The 15,997-nt window shown below is 43.6% G+C and overlaps 1 protein-coding gene and 1 long non-coding RNA gene across 6 annotated transcripts in view; one reads left to right on the top strand and one right to left on the bottom strand.

Moving 5' to 3' along the window:
- The window catches only part of PAX6 (paired box 6), a 28,208-nt gene extending 12,855 nt beyond the window's left edge, over nt 1-15,353 (top strand). For 4 of the 5 annotated variants that reach the window (XM_023506308.2, XM_023506309.2, XM_031941451.1 and 1 more), the window contains 7 exons: nt 569-734; nt 8,395-8,553; nt 8,956-9,038; nt 9,387-9,537; nt 9,655-9,770; nt 13,166-13,316; nt 14,167-15,353. In XM_023506308.2, coding sequence (XP_023362076.1) covers nt 569-734; nt 8,395-8,553; nt 8,956-9,038; nt 9,387-9,537; nt 9,655-9,770; nt 13,166-13,316; nt 14,167-14,252 — 912 coding nt within the window. In that variant the 3' untranslated portion in view covers nt 14,253-15,353. Of the gene's footprint in view, nt 1-568; nt 735-3,893; nt 4,368-8,394; nt 8,554-8,955; nt 9,039-9,386; nt 9,538-9,654; nt 9,771-13,165; nt 13,317-14,166 lie in introns of those variants that run through there. The other variant, XM_031941452.1, reaches the window with a different exon arrangement.
- Nucleotides 390-3,616, bottom strand: LOC116419726. The gene is made up of 2 exons (XR_004230010.1): nt 3,354-3,616; nt 390-433 (listed from the first exon to the last, which is right to left on the bottom strand). It is a non-coding gene; the product is annotated as an uncharacterized LOC116419726 (long non-coding RNA).
- Nucleotides 15,354-15,997: the final 644 nt, after the last annotated feature.

Below are 15,997 nucleotides of genomic sequence, written 5' to 3'. Positions count from 1 at the left end.
AGAAGCAGAAAGAAAGAAAAACTTTTTTTTTTCAAAAGGAAAAGAAAAAGAAAAATATCTCCACTCTTTATTTGGCTGGGGAAGGGGGGAGAGAAGTGGTGAAGATAGGCTGGGAGAGAGACAGAACTCCAGACCCACGTGCTCAAACCTTTCACAAATTGTCCCTACAACCACTCTTGGTGGAGGGGGACAAACCAACTACAACAAAAGAAAACAAAGAAAATTGAAATTTTGAACTTTTTTCTGCCAGAAAATCTCGGAACATGGAAGATTTTGCTAACTCCTTGTAAAATATTAAAATAGAATGTCCTGAAGCTTTTGATTTTCGATCAGCCAAGAGCAGCCCTACTTGAAAGCAGTGGAGATATTCGTTGTCTTTTGGTTTTTTCCTTCTTCCTGATGTTCAGTATTAAGCTGGCCACTGTCATAGGGTCTAGGGAGAAAGGAGGCAGAACAGTGAACGAATGGGAACGTGTTTTAAGGCAAAGTGGTAGCGTTTGTGGTTTTTATTTGTTTTGTTTTGTTTTTTAAACACTTCCCTGAGCTCTACTTTTGATTCGGTTCACAGGTATCATCAATAAACAGAGTTCTACGCAACCTGGCTAGCGAAAAGCAACAGATGGGCGCAGACGGCATGTATGATAAACTGAGAATGCTGAATGGACAGACAGGAAGCTGGGGCACCCGCCCAGGGTGGTATCCGGGGACTTCTGTACCAGGGCAACCCACACCAGGTAAAGCACACATTCGGAGCAGTGGTCTCCTCCTAGCAGCCTGGCTCCCTCTCCCTCGATCTCTCTCAGCCGGTGTTTTGAGCCCGGCAGAAGGAACTGTCACAGAAAGAAAGCGGATTCCCCCAGAGCAGAGCTAAGCAGGCAAGAGGCCAGGGCAGAGCTCGGCTCCTGACCTGCTCCTGGCAAAACGGGGCGACTGGCAGCGAGGGGCTGGAAGGCCACTGCTCACTGAAGATTTGCCTCTAAGGGAAAGGCAGGAAGCAGGCTGCAGGAGCCGGGTATATGGGGTCAGCCTGAGAGGAGGAGGGAGGAGAGAGACAGAGAGACAGAGACAGAGAGAAAGACACACGCAGAGTTCATGCGAGTATGCGTGCAAGAGCCAACCACGTGGTTCTCTATTTAAATTTTCCATTAAAATGCATCGAGAGCCCCCTTGCTGTAGGAGTGTGACAAGTTAACATACTGACAGACTGTGAGGTAAACATAATTGTATCATTTTGCTTTTTACAGTAATTGACAAATTATGTGACTGTGAGTAGGGAGCATATGGAAAGATGCGAGGGAGATGCGGTTTGGGAGTTGCGGGCCTGGGGCCTATGGAGGATCTGGTACCCCTTAGTCAAAAAGAACACCAATCCCACACCTTTATGCCCCAGCCCTATTCCGTTCTCTCGTTCCCTACCCCCACCCAACTCCCCACTTCCCACTGTTTTTCTCTCCCCATTTTTTTTTTCTGTAGAGGGGAAAATGATGGTAGAAAACCCCCTGGGTCTGAGGAAAGATTGCTGGAAGCATCTGTTGGTCAATTGGAGCCTCACCTTTTGGGAAAAGGAGGGTTTAGTGGAGGCGCTGACCTTTGCTGAATGGGGCAGAGCAAGGAAAGAAGGGGGCACCCAGCCCGAGCCCGGGAGGAAAAAGTGGGAGAAGAGCAGATCGCGCGGCTCTCTCCTGGCCTCTCTATCCGCCCCCCCCCCCCCTTAGGTGAATTGAGTTAGTTTGGCCAAAAATAGAAAACTGTTTTCTCCCGAAGATTAATCGGGATTTGTTGTCCCTGTGACAGGGAGATAATATGTGGGATAATGGGACGTGGCGTCGCACTCCCAGGAGCATGACTAAGCCCGGGGGGCTCCAGGTCAGGGGAGGCTGGGCTGACCTGGGCTGGCTAGGCAGGGGAGTGGCGCCCTCCGGGGAGCTGGCCGGGCTGCTTGTCCCACTAGCCGCTTTGGGGGTGCCTCCGCCCCCCGAGGGACACGGAAAGGGAACGAGAAAATCAGTAACAGTATGCGAAATATCTGCTACAAAGGATGCTTCTGTCACTCGGAAGAATTTGTTATGGGAACAATCCTGTCGCTATGTAATTGCTCATTAGAGAGCGTTTTGTTTCTCATTAAGGCGACATGAATAAGCGTCTAGTTGAAGGAGACAGCTGTAGAAATGTTCCACAGGAGACCCCTGGACACGCTGTGGCGCCGCTTGCCAATTAGACGTGTCAGCTTTAAGAGCAGAAGACAATATAGGAAGGACACTGGCAAGATAGGGAGCAAGCTTTCACTTTTTTTTTTTTTTTCGGTCTACGGTCTCTACCCTTTGAGGATCCGAAGGCCTCGAAGATGGGCTAGAACTCTACTTGACTCTAGTCACCCCAAGAAGGCTTGGCCATGTTCACTCGGGCTCCTTCTCTTTCCCAGCCCGAGATTCGAACCCGCGGGACACCTAGCTATTGCCGGGTCTGGGCTGCGCGGCCAGGAGAGGCCGCTCTGTTCCAAAGCAGGGGTGTAGGAGAAAGAACAGGAAGGAAAGCAATTGTCCCAAGAGTTCCTTGCTTCCAGCTCAATCCTCCAGCCATTCCCGTCTGCCTTTAGGTGCTTTGGAAATTTCTCTAACTTCTCCCGTTGTTAAATATCCAAATCACAAATAGCATCCTGCTTTTCTTTCCTCTTTTCTCGTTTCGCCTTATTCTATCGTCTCCCATCTTCTTCTCCCCCCCCCCTTTTCCTCCTTCCTTTTTCTTCCCTTCCCTTTTCTTCCTCTCCCTTCTTTTCCCCTTCCCTATCCTTCCTTTACCTTCCCTTCTCTCCTCTCCTCTTCCCTTCCCCTTCCCCCTGCCCCTCATTCCCCCTCCCTCCTCCTCTCTTCGCTTCCCTTCTCCTCCCTCCCCTGCCCTTTCCTTTCTTTCCCCGCCCCTCTCCTCTCCTCCTCTTCCTTTCCTTTTCTCCCCTTGCCTTTTTTTCCCCTCCTCTTCCTTCTGTCCTTCTCCCATCTCTCTCCCCATCTCTCTGCCTCAGTAGCCCTTCCTCACCTCTCACCCCCCCCACTTCCGCCTCCCCATCTCTGTGGATCCGTCTTTCCATCTCCCATTTGGGTCTCCTCTCCACCTCGCTTCCTTGCTTTCCCCCTCTGTTCCTCCTTAGTTGACAGCCACGAATCTCCACCATACCTAACTGACCGGCCTTCGGAACACACTCAGGTGTCAGGACCGGACACAGACTCAGATCGAGGGAGGCGTGGGATGCCCCCCCCCCCCCCCCTCTCACCCCCCCCCCCCCCCCCCCCCCTCCTCTCCATCCTGGGAGAGGATGCCCTTTGCCCAAAAGATGGGAAGGAAGGAGGGCCTGTAACCTGCCCCGTTGTCCGAAAGTCCTGGGTTTTCGACCCTCTGTTACTAGGCTGGGTTGTGAGCACCCCGGTGACTCGCTTGTTAGTAGGGCTCAGCTTGGGCCCCCATAACGAAATCTAGCCCGGGGACTAGGAAGGGCCCTCTCTCAGCCGGGGGAGAAATCCGCAAACCAGTAGGCACTTGCTTCCGAGCGAGCTAGGTCCCGACCGGGCCAAACGCAGAACTGACACCAACCAACTCAAAAACATTCTCGAACCCTGCTACGGGCTAAGTAAGTACCGTGCTGAGACAGGGCTCGTGGAAGGCAGCCGCCCGGATTTCTGTCTGACTCCTGGACACCCGGGGGGCGGGGAGGAGGAGGAGGCAGCGAGGACTCCGGGGCTAGCGGTTCCCATCCGCTCCCCAAGAGAAGCAGGGGCTGGGGGGGGGGGGGGAAAGGCGGGGGCGGAGAGCCCTTTCAGGTGCGTGCACACTTTCCCGCCAACCTGCCGGGTGTCTATCCGCTCACAGTCGCGCAGGCGCGGGGCCGGGGGTGGGGGCAGCCGCTAGCATTAGGACCCCCGGGAGCAGCCCAGAAGCGCCCAGGGGGTAGCCAGCAGATCGGCCTCCCGGGGGAACAGCTCTCTGCTGGGCGCACCCCAAGCTTAGCCGCCCCCTCCCTGGGCTCCTCCTTCCCTCCGCCGACCCTTGGCCGGACTGGGCTTGGAGAGTCCATCGCTGCCGCAGCATAAGGCGAGGTTAGGTCTCAGAGGGGGACAAATATGGTCTCAATCTGATAGACGCCATGCGGCAGTGAATGAAATAAGGAGGACACGGCCCGGCAGAACAAAAAGACAATTCTATCGGGCGGCAATTCTCCCGGGAGTTAGCGGGCTGAGGGATCACTGAGGCACTTGTTCTTATCTCCGCCACCCACCCCTCCCCCACGTTAGAAAGCCCAAGCCCTCGATAGGATTTAGACACTTTCTCTTTCAACAGATGCTGCAATGTTTTGATCCGCGTTCCGTAGCTGAAAGGTGCAGACATTGCTTTGCTATCTTTTTTTTTTTTTTTTTCATTGTTTTCCGCCTCACTGATTAAGACGCTAAGAAACTCAGGGATGATGATTTCTTCTTCTTCTTCCTCCTCCTCCTCCTCTTCTTCTTCCTTCTCCTCCTCCTTTCTCTCCTCCTCTTCCTCCTCTCCTCCTCCTCCTCCTTTTTCTCCTCCTCTTCTTCCTCCTCCTCTTCCTCCTTGTCCTCCTCCTCTTCTTCCTCCTCTTTCACTTCCCCTTCCTCTTCTTCCTTCAGCCTGAGAGGCAAGATGCTACCAATGAAGGCCCTTCATTGGCAGCTTTTGAAGAGTCTTTTTTTTTTTTTTTTTAAGAAAAGGTCTTAATTGTCAGTTGCATTTATATTTAGAATTTGAGAAGAACTTTTAGTACTCTCTCTGTAAATAGATTGTAAAAGGGTCACACAGGCTTAAAAAAGTAAAGTAATAGTGAAAATTAGAAAAGCAACCTCTCCCCCAATTCTGAACAATTGTAAAGACTGGAAGCAAAATGGATTTTTAAAAGAATAAGTAAATACCAGCATGATAAATAATAATCATGGTGTAAGGTCTTGGGAAATGGTGAATGACTGGGAAGGAAAAAAAAAAGAATGGCTTGTTTCCTTAATGTTACCTTTTTTTTCTTTAAATGAAAAACAAAGTCTTAAAATTTTCCCATCTCCCAATTTGTCTTCCCTTCTTGCCCAAGAATATTTGAATATACACAAACTCTAAGCCACTATAGACTCTGATCAAGGTTATTCTAACCTTGATTGGGGGAATGAAGATGGGGATTGGGAAAGAAGGAGAGATGGAGGCAGAAACATTCTCTTTTTTTCGGATTTCCTTAAAACTACATTTCAAAATTAGGAAAGTAAAAGTCAAATAAAGAAAAGGATTTAAGTCCAATTTTTAAAAAGGTCTTAAGTCCAAGTGAGAACAGGAAGGAAAAATTTATTGGAGTTCCAGGAGAGAGAGAGAGAGAGAGAGAGAGAGAGAGAGAGAGAGAGAGAGAGAGAGAGAGAGAGAGAGAATTATAAGGAAGGGGCTCTCTTTTCTCCACTCCACTTTCCCAGGACCTAGATCTCAGTTCTTCTTTGCTTTGGATTTGCTTCCACCTTCCAGCCCCAGGATTCATCCCAATCAGAATATTCATCAACTTTTAACATTTGTGAATAAGTTATCCAGAAATTTCTCTTTCTGATTCAGAAAGAGGAAATTATGAGAAGGCTAATAGAACACTTGCAATCTTCTTCTTCTGTTCCTTCTCTTCTCCTCTCTTCCCTCTGCCTTCTCATCCCTTCTCCTTTTCTCTTTCCCCCTTTCTTCTTTCTCTTCGCCTTTCCTCAGCTCTCTCCTTTGCTCTCTCTCCCTAATTCAAAAGCAAGGGGACACTTGAATTCTTCCCCCGAAAACCACTTAAAAAGTCATGCTAGGGTTGGGCAGTAAATAAAAACAGACACTTGTGTCCTAATGCAGTAGTTGAGGTTTATCTAATCTTAGCCAAGTAGTTCTCTCCACCCCCATCTCTTTTGTTTCTTGCCATAGAGTAAATAGCTCAGATTCTGGAGAAGTTCAGAGAGATGCTCTATTCACAAGTTTCTCTCTCTCTCTCTCTGTGTGTGTGTGTCTCATTTCTCCCTCTCATCTCTCCCTTTCTCTGACTCTGTCTCTGTCTCTCTCCATCTCTCTGTCTCTCTGTGTGTCTGTGTCTCTCTCTGTCTCTGTCTCTCCCTCCCTCCCTCTCTCCTCATCTCTTTCTCTGTCTCTTCTCTCTATCCCTCTCTTTCTGCCTATCTCTGTCGCTGTCTCTCTCTTTCATTTCTCTCTGTCTCTCATTTCTGTCTCTCTCATTTCTTTTTCTCTCATTTTTCTCTCTCATTTTTTTCTGTCTCATTTCTCTTTGTCTCTGTCTTTCATTTCTTTGTTTCTCTTTCTCTCTCATTTCTCTCTCTTTCCCTCTCTCTCATTTCTCTGTTTCTCATTTCTCTGTTTCTCTCTCTCATCTCTCATTTCTCTCTGTCTCATTCCTTTCATTTCTCTGTTTCTCTCTCCCTCATCTCTCATTTCTCTGTTTCTCTCCATCTCTCATTTCTCTGTCTCTCATTTCTCTCTGTCTCTGTCTCCCCCTTCTCCCCTCCCCCTGTCTCCCTCCCCCTTCCCTTCCTCCTCCTCCTCCCTATAGAAAGGCGAGCCCCCTAAATGGCATTGAGGAGCCCAGCCCGGGGGACAGTGATTAATGATAGTAGAGCAGCGAGGTTAACATACTTCACTGAAAAGTCTGTTGACTGGGCCGCTTGTAACACAATGTGGCCCGCTGCACGCCTCAAGAGAATCCTTTTGTTGTCCGCTCTCATTGTGGCCTCCAGATTCTGCCCACGAAAGTTTGCCAACGCTCCTGCCCCAGGAGTTTAATAGTTTCCCTTACTCCCCGGGCTTTGTGCGCCGCTGAAAAGCAGCCCCGCGCTATTCAAGTGTTGGTGGTCATCTCAATAGATCTCCCGAGGCCCATATGGTGACCAGTGCCGATGAATCCGCCTGTTTAAATGGGGGAGAAAGTTGGGGTTTTGAAACATTTCAGAGCGCCTGAAAGGATCCCACTAGATCCTGTCACAATTCCCCCCGCGCTTTGAACGCATCGCCTATTGTCCCGGGTTATAAATGATATTCCCCGAGAAGTCGATTCCCACCCCACTGGTCTTCGCCGCCCCCCTTGCGCCCACCCCCACCCCCCGGCCCCCGAGGACGAGCCGTCCCGAGCAGCAGCCCCAGCCCTTCAGGAACCCAGGCTAGGGGGGAGGAGGAGGAGGCGGCCTCCTTTAGAGTCCTCCAAGGGGAGCTAAGGACAAAGAAAAGCAGGGCTGGGGGATGGGGGTCCCCTCTGGGGAGTCCCCCTCTACACTCCCTACCTTCAAGTATCCATTTTCTCCCTTCCTACAGTTGCCATCGGGCGGAGGCGCTTCCCAGGCACCCAACTCGTCCAAGTACATACACAACTGGGGGAAGGGGGGGGGGGAGGCAAAAACAATAATAATAATAAAAAAAAACTTTCCCTTGTTTAATGATAGAAATTACATTAAAAGTGGTGGAAATGCCCTAATTAAAAATGTACCACTTAAATGACATGCCAAGGGGCTCAGCTGTGGGGTAGCATATTTAGCTAGTTAGTGAACTCTCGACTATTTCTTTTTTAAAATTACACGTTGAAATTTTAAAAGAAATCTTACTTTTCTCTGGTGCAACACATTACAAAGAATGGACAGTCCTTTTATCTAAATATAAAATTCCATTTTCAGCAATTATAGCCTGTTCTTGGTGATGATATAATTACAGCTGTGCTCAGTAATAGGTGTCAAGGCAATACACACTCATACAATAGTTGAATAAAACTAGAGAACAAAGCGAGTACTTCCAAATTCACAACCTTTAAAATGAAATTGACTGTGCAGAATTCAAATAAAAACTAGATAAATATTTTTTAAAAAAGATTACAAGCTTGGTTTGGTTTCTTAATAGCATTTTCTGCAAACCTATCAACATCTAATTGATTAGCTCGGAATTACTGATTATGGATAATCTGAAATGCTGAACGTCACTTATTTTTAATGTAGCCATAGGTAAATAAATTCCACAGGGAAAGAGAGCCTGGTGGTGAGGCATCTGGGCAAAGCTTCTTTAAGAGGGAAAAAAAAAAAAAAAAAAAAAAGCCAGGATGACTTTCATCTGAAACTACTTTGGTGTCTGTTTTGTTCTACAAAGGAATGGTATTCTTGAGCCTGCCTTTCCATTTTTTTCCTCTTGGTTAAAGTGGAAGAAAATAAAAGGCCGGGTCATTGAGATCCCCTTCATTGGAGGGGACAGGTTCCTTGGGAATGTTTCAGGGAGGCTGTCAGAAAATCCTGCTGATGGAGTCTGAGACTGGGCCATATGAGCCTTTAGGAATCCGAGTTACTCTGATTTTTTTTTCTTAATGTCCTTTTTTTTTTTTTTTTTTTATTGTTGTTGTTGTTCCAGATGGCTGCCAGCAACAGGAAGGAGGGGGGGAGAACACTAATTCCATCAGCTCAAATGGAGAAGATTCAGATGAAGCCCAAATGAGACTTCAGCTGAAGCGAAAACTGCAAAGAAATAGGACATCCTTTACCCAAGAGCAAATTGAGGCTCTGGAGAAAGGTGATGGAGTTTTTCAAAGCAGAAAAAATTGTAGATCAAAGGCAGTGATGCATTTGAAATACAGAGAACTAAATTTAACCATATGTAAAATAAGTGAAAAAATTCGGAATAGTCTGTGTTCCCCAATATACCGGGAATTCAAAGACTCTAAATCTTATCAAAAAAGATGAGTTTGGTTATTTTGGTTTCTTACCCTCTGTATGTCATTTTAATGAAAATTTAACTTAATTTGGATGGGAAAAGTCCTTCCAAGTATTTAGTAATAGCCTCTCCAAGGGTAGTGGTGGGAGTAGGAGAGAGAGAGAGAGAGAAAAAAAAAAAAAAGAGTTCAGGGTTCAGATGGAGGCTGACTCATTTTGGGCAGCCCTGGCACCGATACTGAAACGCTGTTTGTTCTTCCAGAATTTGAAAGAACCCATTACCCAGATGTGTTTGCCAGAGAGAGACTAGCTGCCAAAATAGACCTACCTGAAGCAAGAATACAGGTACGCTAGGGACTGGGTAATTAAATGCTTTGTGATTCCCACATTTGGCTTTTCAAAAGACAAAGGCACAGCTAACTACCACTATTTATTTATATAAATCACAACAGACCCAGCTAACCAGCTGCACAGTCCTAAAAACTTTGCTGTTCCAAGAGGTTTCACTGGCTGCAGATAGTGGGGGAGGTGCTGGCAACTGGGGTGAAAGGTGGCGGTGGAAATGGTGAAGGGGGGAGGGGAGGAGACAGCTTTTTTCTTTCTTTCTCTTTCTTTCTTTCTTTCTTTTTTTTTTTTTGGAGCTTTTTTTTTTTTTTTTTTTTTTTATGTTCATCCCATCCTTCCTGTTTCCAGGTATGGTTTTCTAATCGAAGGGCAAAGTGGAGAAGGGAAGAGAAATTGAGGAACCAGAGAAGGCAGGCTAGCAACACACCCAGTCACATTCCCATCAGCAGTAGTTTCAGTACCAGTGTCTACCAGCCAATCCCACAACCCACCACTCCTGGTAATTTTGAGACAATGCATTTGTTTTTAAGTCTGTCCACTGAGTCTTAGGGTGTGACTGTGACAAGAGTGGTATGATGGGCCAATTGTTTTTGTTTCTCTTTCTTCTCTCCTGCAGTGTCATCCTTCACATCAGGCTCAATGCTGGGTCGGACGGACACAGCCCTAACAAATACATACAGTGCTTTGCCTCCCATGCCCAGCTTCACGATGGCCAACAACCTGCCTATGCAAGTAAGTGGGCCCGGGTTCAGCGGGGAATGTTCAGATGGTGTCTGTCTAGGGGGCAGCCCTTCCCTCCCCCAAATAATTTTGACCTTCCCTCCCTCTCCTTCACCAAATAATTCCTGCCATAGGAAGAGTCCTGAATTTGGAGTCAGGAAACCTGTTTCCAAAGAGCAGCTTTGCCCCATCATGTCTGTAAGACGATGGGCGTTCTTTTTCCTTGTCGCAAACTCTACTTCTTCCTCTCTGATTGACGACGTAGTGTCCAAAGTTGCTTTAAATCTACGATCCATCATGGGACTGACCATGTGTTTCAAGACAAGTCAAACAAACCTATTGTAATTGGTGTTTCCCCTGCTCCCCTATGTTAAAAAAAAAAAAAAAAGAATCAATTGACCGGCACCAATCAGATAAATTGGAAAGGCCATCATGTTTTTGCTTTCTAGATATAGCCTGAAAGTGGTAGGTGGGACTCAGGGGTGTGTGATGCTTGGCGATTTAGGGGCAGTATAACTGACCACATCATCTCCGTGAGCCTCAGTTTCCTCACTTGTAAAGTCAGTGAAGGGGTCAGGCTAGATGACTTCTGAAGTTTGTTCCAGCTTGAAATCTGGAATCATAGGAAAGCCATTTAACTTTTCTGATCCTTAGCTTTGTCATCTGTAAAATGAAAGGAGATGATTTAGTGGTAAGGGATCTAAAATGATGGTTTTATGGTAGCTTGTTCTCAATTGACTTGTGGGTCAGTACGTATTTAGAGTTATCGTTCTAGATCAGAATAATATGATAATTAATAATATGATGATAATAAATTCATTAATTTTGCAATGCAATTGGGGTTAAATGGCTGACCCAAGCTCACACATCTAGTGAGTGTTGTTTGTGAGATCAGATTGATTTGAACTCAGGTTCTCCTGATTTTAAAGCTGGTGCTCTGTTTATTTTGTTAGCTAGCTGCCCTTGGATTAGAATTTAGATCAGAAAACAGAGGAAATTCAGGAGATATTTAACACCTATATTTTATTTAGTAAGGGAGGAAAAAAAAGATTTCTTGATATTTACATGGCAGGGTAGGTTTAAACTATTAGAGAAGCTCATCTAGTTTTTGCATCCCATAATAGGTGAAATGGAAGGAAGTGAAGTGAAAAATGCAGAAATGTGCTTGTCCTTCCATAGACTAAATAAACGGGAGTGTGGGGGATTTGCTCTTGCTTAATGTGAATGAACCACCACTCACCACCTCCCAGCCTTGGTTGTCATTCAAGGAAGAACTGGCTTTGTAAAAGTATCCCCGCTTCATAGTCTCATCCCAGAAATTAATTCTAGTCCACAGGGTAAGAACTACATCTTTCTCCTTGCAGATTGCAAAAACATTTGCCCAGATCTCCTATTTTTTAAATAATTACAGAAGCATTGAGGGAGAGATTAGACAGGTTCTAGTTTTTGCCAGTAACCATCAGAAGGAGGCAGATGGAGCAGGAGGTCTGGATTCAGGAAGATTTGAGTTTAAATATAGCCTCAGGCACGTACTAGGTGTGTGACCCTGGACAAGTCACTTAAACCTGTTTGCCTCAGTTCCTCATCTATAAAATGAGCTGGGAGAGGAAATGTATCTTTGGCAAGAAAACCCCGAATGGGGTCCCAAAGAGTCGGAGTTGAAATGACTGAACAACAAAGAAAAGTCCCCATGAGACAGATCTAGGTTTATATTGTTTCCCCACAACAATTTCTAGTGTCCTTTTAAAGAAGAGCCATGTGGATGTCTCCATAAGGTGTATGTTTCATAGCCTGTACAATTATAGGATTGAAGAAATAGAATTGAAGTGATTTGGGGGGACAATAATCAGGGGAATTGTTCGAATATTTATTTGCATTGCATTGGGATAGTAATAGCTGGTGGCCCATTCAAAACAAATTAGGGGATTAACAATACAAAGCTTGATTTTTACCATCTCTGTCATGAAATTTTCCAGAAGCCAGCCTACCTAGTGGTAATGACTGCTGGTATGTTGTATGCTGGAATGGCTGATGGGCATTCTAGGATTTCCTGATATTAGCAGAATAATTCTCCTGTTTTAATAGAGCCACAGTGAATCTTATATAATTTGAATCAAAACAGGAGCAGCATCAGGGCTGCTGGGAGGATAAAAGGGAGGGATAATGTACGGGACAGACAGATCTTTGAGAACAAGAAAAGTGTGATATACACTCAGAGTGTGATTATTATTAATTCTTATTATTCACACATAGGAACCCTGAGGTGAGAGTCAGTGCACTTTCTAATTAGTTAGAAATAACTGTCTTTCTTTTCATTAGTGTGCTTATTAACCATTATGGAGTATCTACAATAATTTTATTTACACAGTTCCACAAGTACTCAGTGGTCAGAACCTTTAGTGAATTAGTGTTTCACGGGACAAGTTTGGATTACTGCTATTTCTTGGGACTTCCTAATGAATAAATTGCCCCTACTCTGACCCCACTGACACTATTATACCAATCAAGAAATATTTAATTGGCTGTAATGTCAAGTAAATTCCCTAGTCCTCATTCAGACCTTTTCTGAGCCCTCACTTTAGGGTGAAATGGAGCAAATTGCTGTTGGTGATGGTGTGTTTGTGTGTATGCAGGGGAATTGATGGAGCCCCAAGTTTGAGTGTATATTTTTGTGAGTAAATATGCCCTGCAAAGCTGATTATTAAGTGAAAAATTCATTCCTATCATCCCAGAAGCTCACAAAATTTGCAGGCTACATATTTTGCTTATATCAATAGGATTGTACATTTCTAAGATAAAATAAAAAGGGTAAACATCTTTTAGTTATCTGAAGAATTCCAAATAGCTAAATGCCAAATATATCACTAAAATAAATCAATTGTCCAAATTTCTCAGTTTTCCTTGGATATCTGGTGCCTTTATAGATGTTGCCATGGTTAAAGGCAATGGAAATGATGGCCGTGGGCATCTCTGCCTGAGACATAGAAATTGTTTGATGACCATTGGTTGGAGTGAAAGCCTACTAAGTTTCTAATATTTAAATAGAAGGCTTCCTTTAATAAACACAATTATCTACTACCAATATTTCATAGGGTTCCACTGTTTTGGTTCAGTGTGAGGAGAAGCAATATAAATATGATTTGGAGTCAGAAAGCTCAGGTGTGAATTTACACTTAGCTACTTAGCCTGGGTGACTTTGGACAACTTTCACCAGATTTTGTTTTCCTCATTTCTTAAAAAAAAAACAACCAAAAAACCTAGTTGGATGAAGTGACCTCTAAGACCCTTTACAGCTTTAAATTAAATTAATTCCTGTTGAAAAATCAGAAGTGTCATGAACTTTTTAAAATGAGTACAGCTGCACTCTAGGAGCATTTCTCTATAACGCCTTTCCTTTTTCCTGACAGCCCCCTGTCCCCAGCCAGACCTCCTCTTATTCTTGCATGTTGCCCACTAGTCCGTCAGTGAATGGACGGAGTTATGATACTTACACCCCTCCGCACATGCAGACACACATGAACAGTCAGCCAATGGGCACTTCTGGTACCACTTCAACAGGTGAGTGGCTCCTGCTCATTCCCATTGTTTAGTCTTTAGACGGAATGGCCCTTCTCTTTCTGGTTCCACCAGCTCCCTTGTTAATCCCTAGATTCACATACCTTTGGGTAGCTTTTTTGGGTATGTGTCTGGGTTTATCACACTTACCGCGTTTATTGTAGTCTCTAATCTGGGGCAATCCTGAGTTTAATAATTTTGGTTGATATTGATCTTTTTTCCTTCTGTCTGTTACTAAAATAATTTATTGGAATGTAAAAAAATTCAATGGCACCCCCTCCTTTAGCAGCCTCTGAAGCACAGCCAAGATTTCTAATTGTGTTCAGACAGAGGCTACTAATGTGTTTCCATGTTCTCTGATCACTTCTGTTCTTTATAAACAAATACTTTTCAAAGGCGGAAATGGTAGTCATGGGATTTGTATTTGGAGGACCTGGGTGTGGAATCCTGATCTGCTACTTAGCCCTTAATGTGTTCTTAGTTTTCTCAATTATGAAATTGGGGTTGAATTAAATGATCCCTCAAGTATCTTCAAATTTTGAATCTGTGATATAGTATGGATGCTTTCCCAGCTCACAAGTATTTGAAAAGACAAACCATATTTTCGTCCTTTATTTTTAAACTTTCACCCTTTTGAAAAATACCAGTTGATTTGTTATATATGCTCTAAATCTATCTACACACATATTATATATATTTATAAAATGTGTGTATGCATATATATGTATGTGAATAATCACTATGGATTTTATATTTTGGAAGAGTAAAACAATTCCACTTTGACGCATGTCAAAAAAGAAAAGTTTATTTTTCTATATGTATTTATATGTATTTTTTTCTTCTCCCTTTTAAGGCCTCATTTCCCCTGGAGTGTCAGTCCCAGTTCAAGTTCCTGGAAGCGAACCTGATATGTCTCAATACTGGCCACGATTACAGTAAACAAACAAAAAAGAAAGAAAAAAAGAAAGATAGAAAGAAAAGAAAAGGAAAAAAAAAAGTGTGTTACTTCAGTCAGTGACTATATATGGACAATAACAGTTGGATATTTTAGGAATATTTTATAAAGGAAGATCAGCTGTGAGAAGTGCTTCTGGATTACAACTGTGTCCTGTATCATACCATACCACTTGGAGAAAAAAAGACTTTACCCATGGACCTTTGTAGAGAGAAGGCATTATATCAGTTGGAACAAATCTTCATTTTGGTATCCAAACTTTTATTCATTTTGGTGTATTATTTGTAAATGAGCATTTGTATGTTATAATGAAAAACAAAGAACAACGTGGACTAGATGGATGTTTCTGATCTGTGTTGGTCATGAAGTTGTTTAAAAAAAAAAAAAAAGGAAGCCATGATCAACGAGTTCTGCCGCAAATTTAAGAGTTTTTATCAAGATATATCGAATCCTTCTACCAATCTGTTCATAGGTGATGGACTGACATTCTGAGTTTGTATCATTCCATCCCATATAATGAAACCTGGAACAATACGCACTAGACTTTTGTAAGAAAAAAAAATCTGTTGGGTTCCCAAAGGTTGTTAACAGATGAAGTTTATGTGCAAAAAAAAAAAAAAAGAAAAAAAGAAAAAAAAAAGGATATGAGAGAACTTCAAAGAAAAGTTGATAGATAAAAAAGGTAGATTGTGTCTTCGATATAATCCGATTTGTTTTATGTCAAAATGTAAGTATTTGTCTTCCCTAGAAATCTCCCAGAATGATTTCTATAATAAAGTTAATTTCATTTATATTTGACAAGAATACTCTATAGATGTTTTATACACATTTTCATGCATCCTAAGTTTCTTTTTTGGTCAGCAAAGGTTAATTGTTCTTAGCTAGACTTGTACTGCTGTTCACAGTCCAATCATTTTTGTGCATCTAGAATTCATTCTAATCAATTAAAAGTGCTTGCAAGAGTTTGAAACTTAAGTGTTTTGCAGTTGTTCACAACTACATATCAAAATTAACCATTGTTGATTGTAAAAACCATGCCAAAGCCTTTGTATTTCCTTGATTATACTATTTTCTTTTTAACCTCATAGTGTGCTGGTGCAAATTTTGTTTCCATATTGGGGTAACATTTTCTGTGGACTATTCTTTTCAAATCAGATTCTGTTTTAAATCTGGAAGGCTCCCCAGGAAATAGTTCTTAGAGATTCACCCAAACCGGAAAGGAATGTTTTAGACAAAGAAACTCAATTTCATCTGTACAAAGATATCGGATCTGTGCCCGTGTAGATCTGGGAAACGTACGCAAGATGGTTGGTTTTGGAAAAACAGGCTAAAGAACTAAAAAATAATTTACAAGGCAATTAAATAGGCTTCGATTTTCAAATTAGGGCTGGGATTTTCAATCTGGCCAGACTTCAGTGGGCAGCCCATTTCCACCGGGGTTTCTCTGAAGTATATTCAAAAGTAGATTTGCTTATTCAAAACTCTGAAAGCTCCTGCTTTTCTCTGTGCTTTCTTTCCACCTCCCCCCAGCCCCACTTGCACAAGAGGCATCATTTCCCATTGAAACTCTCCAGCTGTTCCCATTTGAGTCTTGCTTTCTGTGGGGCTGTGTAGGGTTGGAGAGTGGAGGGGGGATGTTGCATGTCAAGGAATAATGAGAACAGACACATCAACAGGCATCCACAATGCGGATTGTGACTGGCTAGGAAAAGTTAAAGGCCGTCAGTCA

The sequence above is a fragment of the Sarcophilus harrisii genome, chromosome 6 (assembly GCF_902635505.1).
Source record: "Sarcophilus harrisii chromosome 6, mSarHar1.11, whole genome shotgun sequence".
NCBI lineage: Eukaryota > Metazoa > Chordata > Mammalia > Dasyuromorphia > Dasyuridae > Sarcophilus > Sarcophilus harrisii.
Note: the sequence above shows the minus strand (reverse complement) of the source record. Positions and strands in the feature narration are given on the sequence as shown.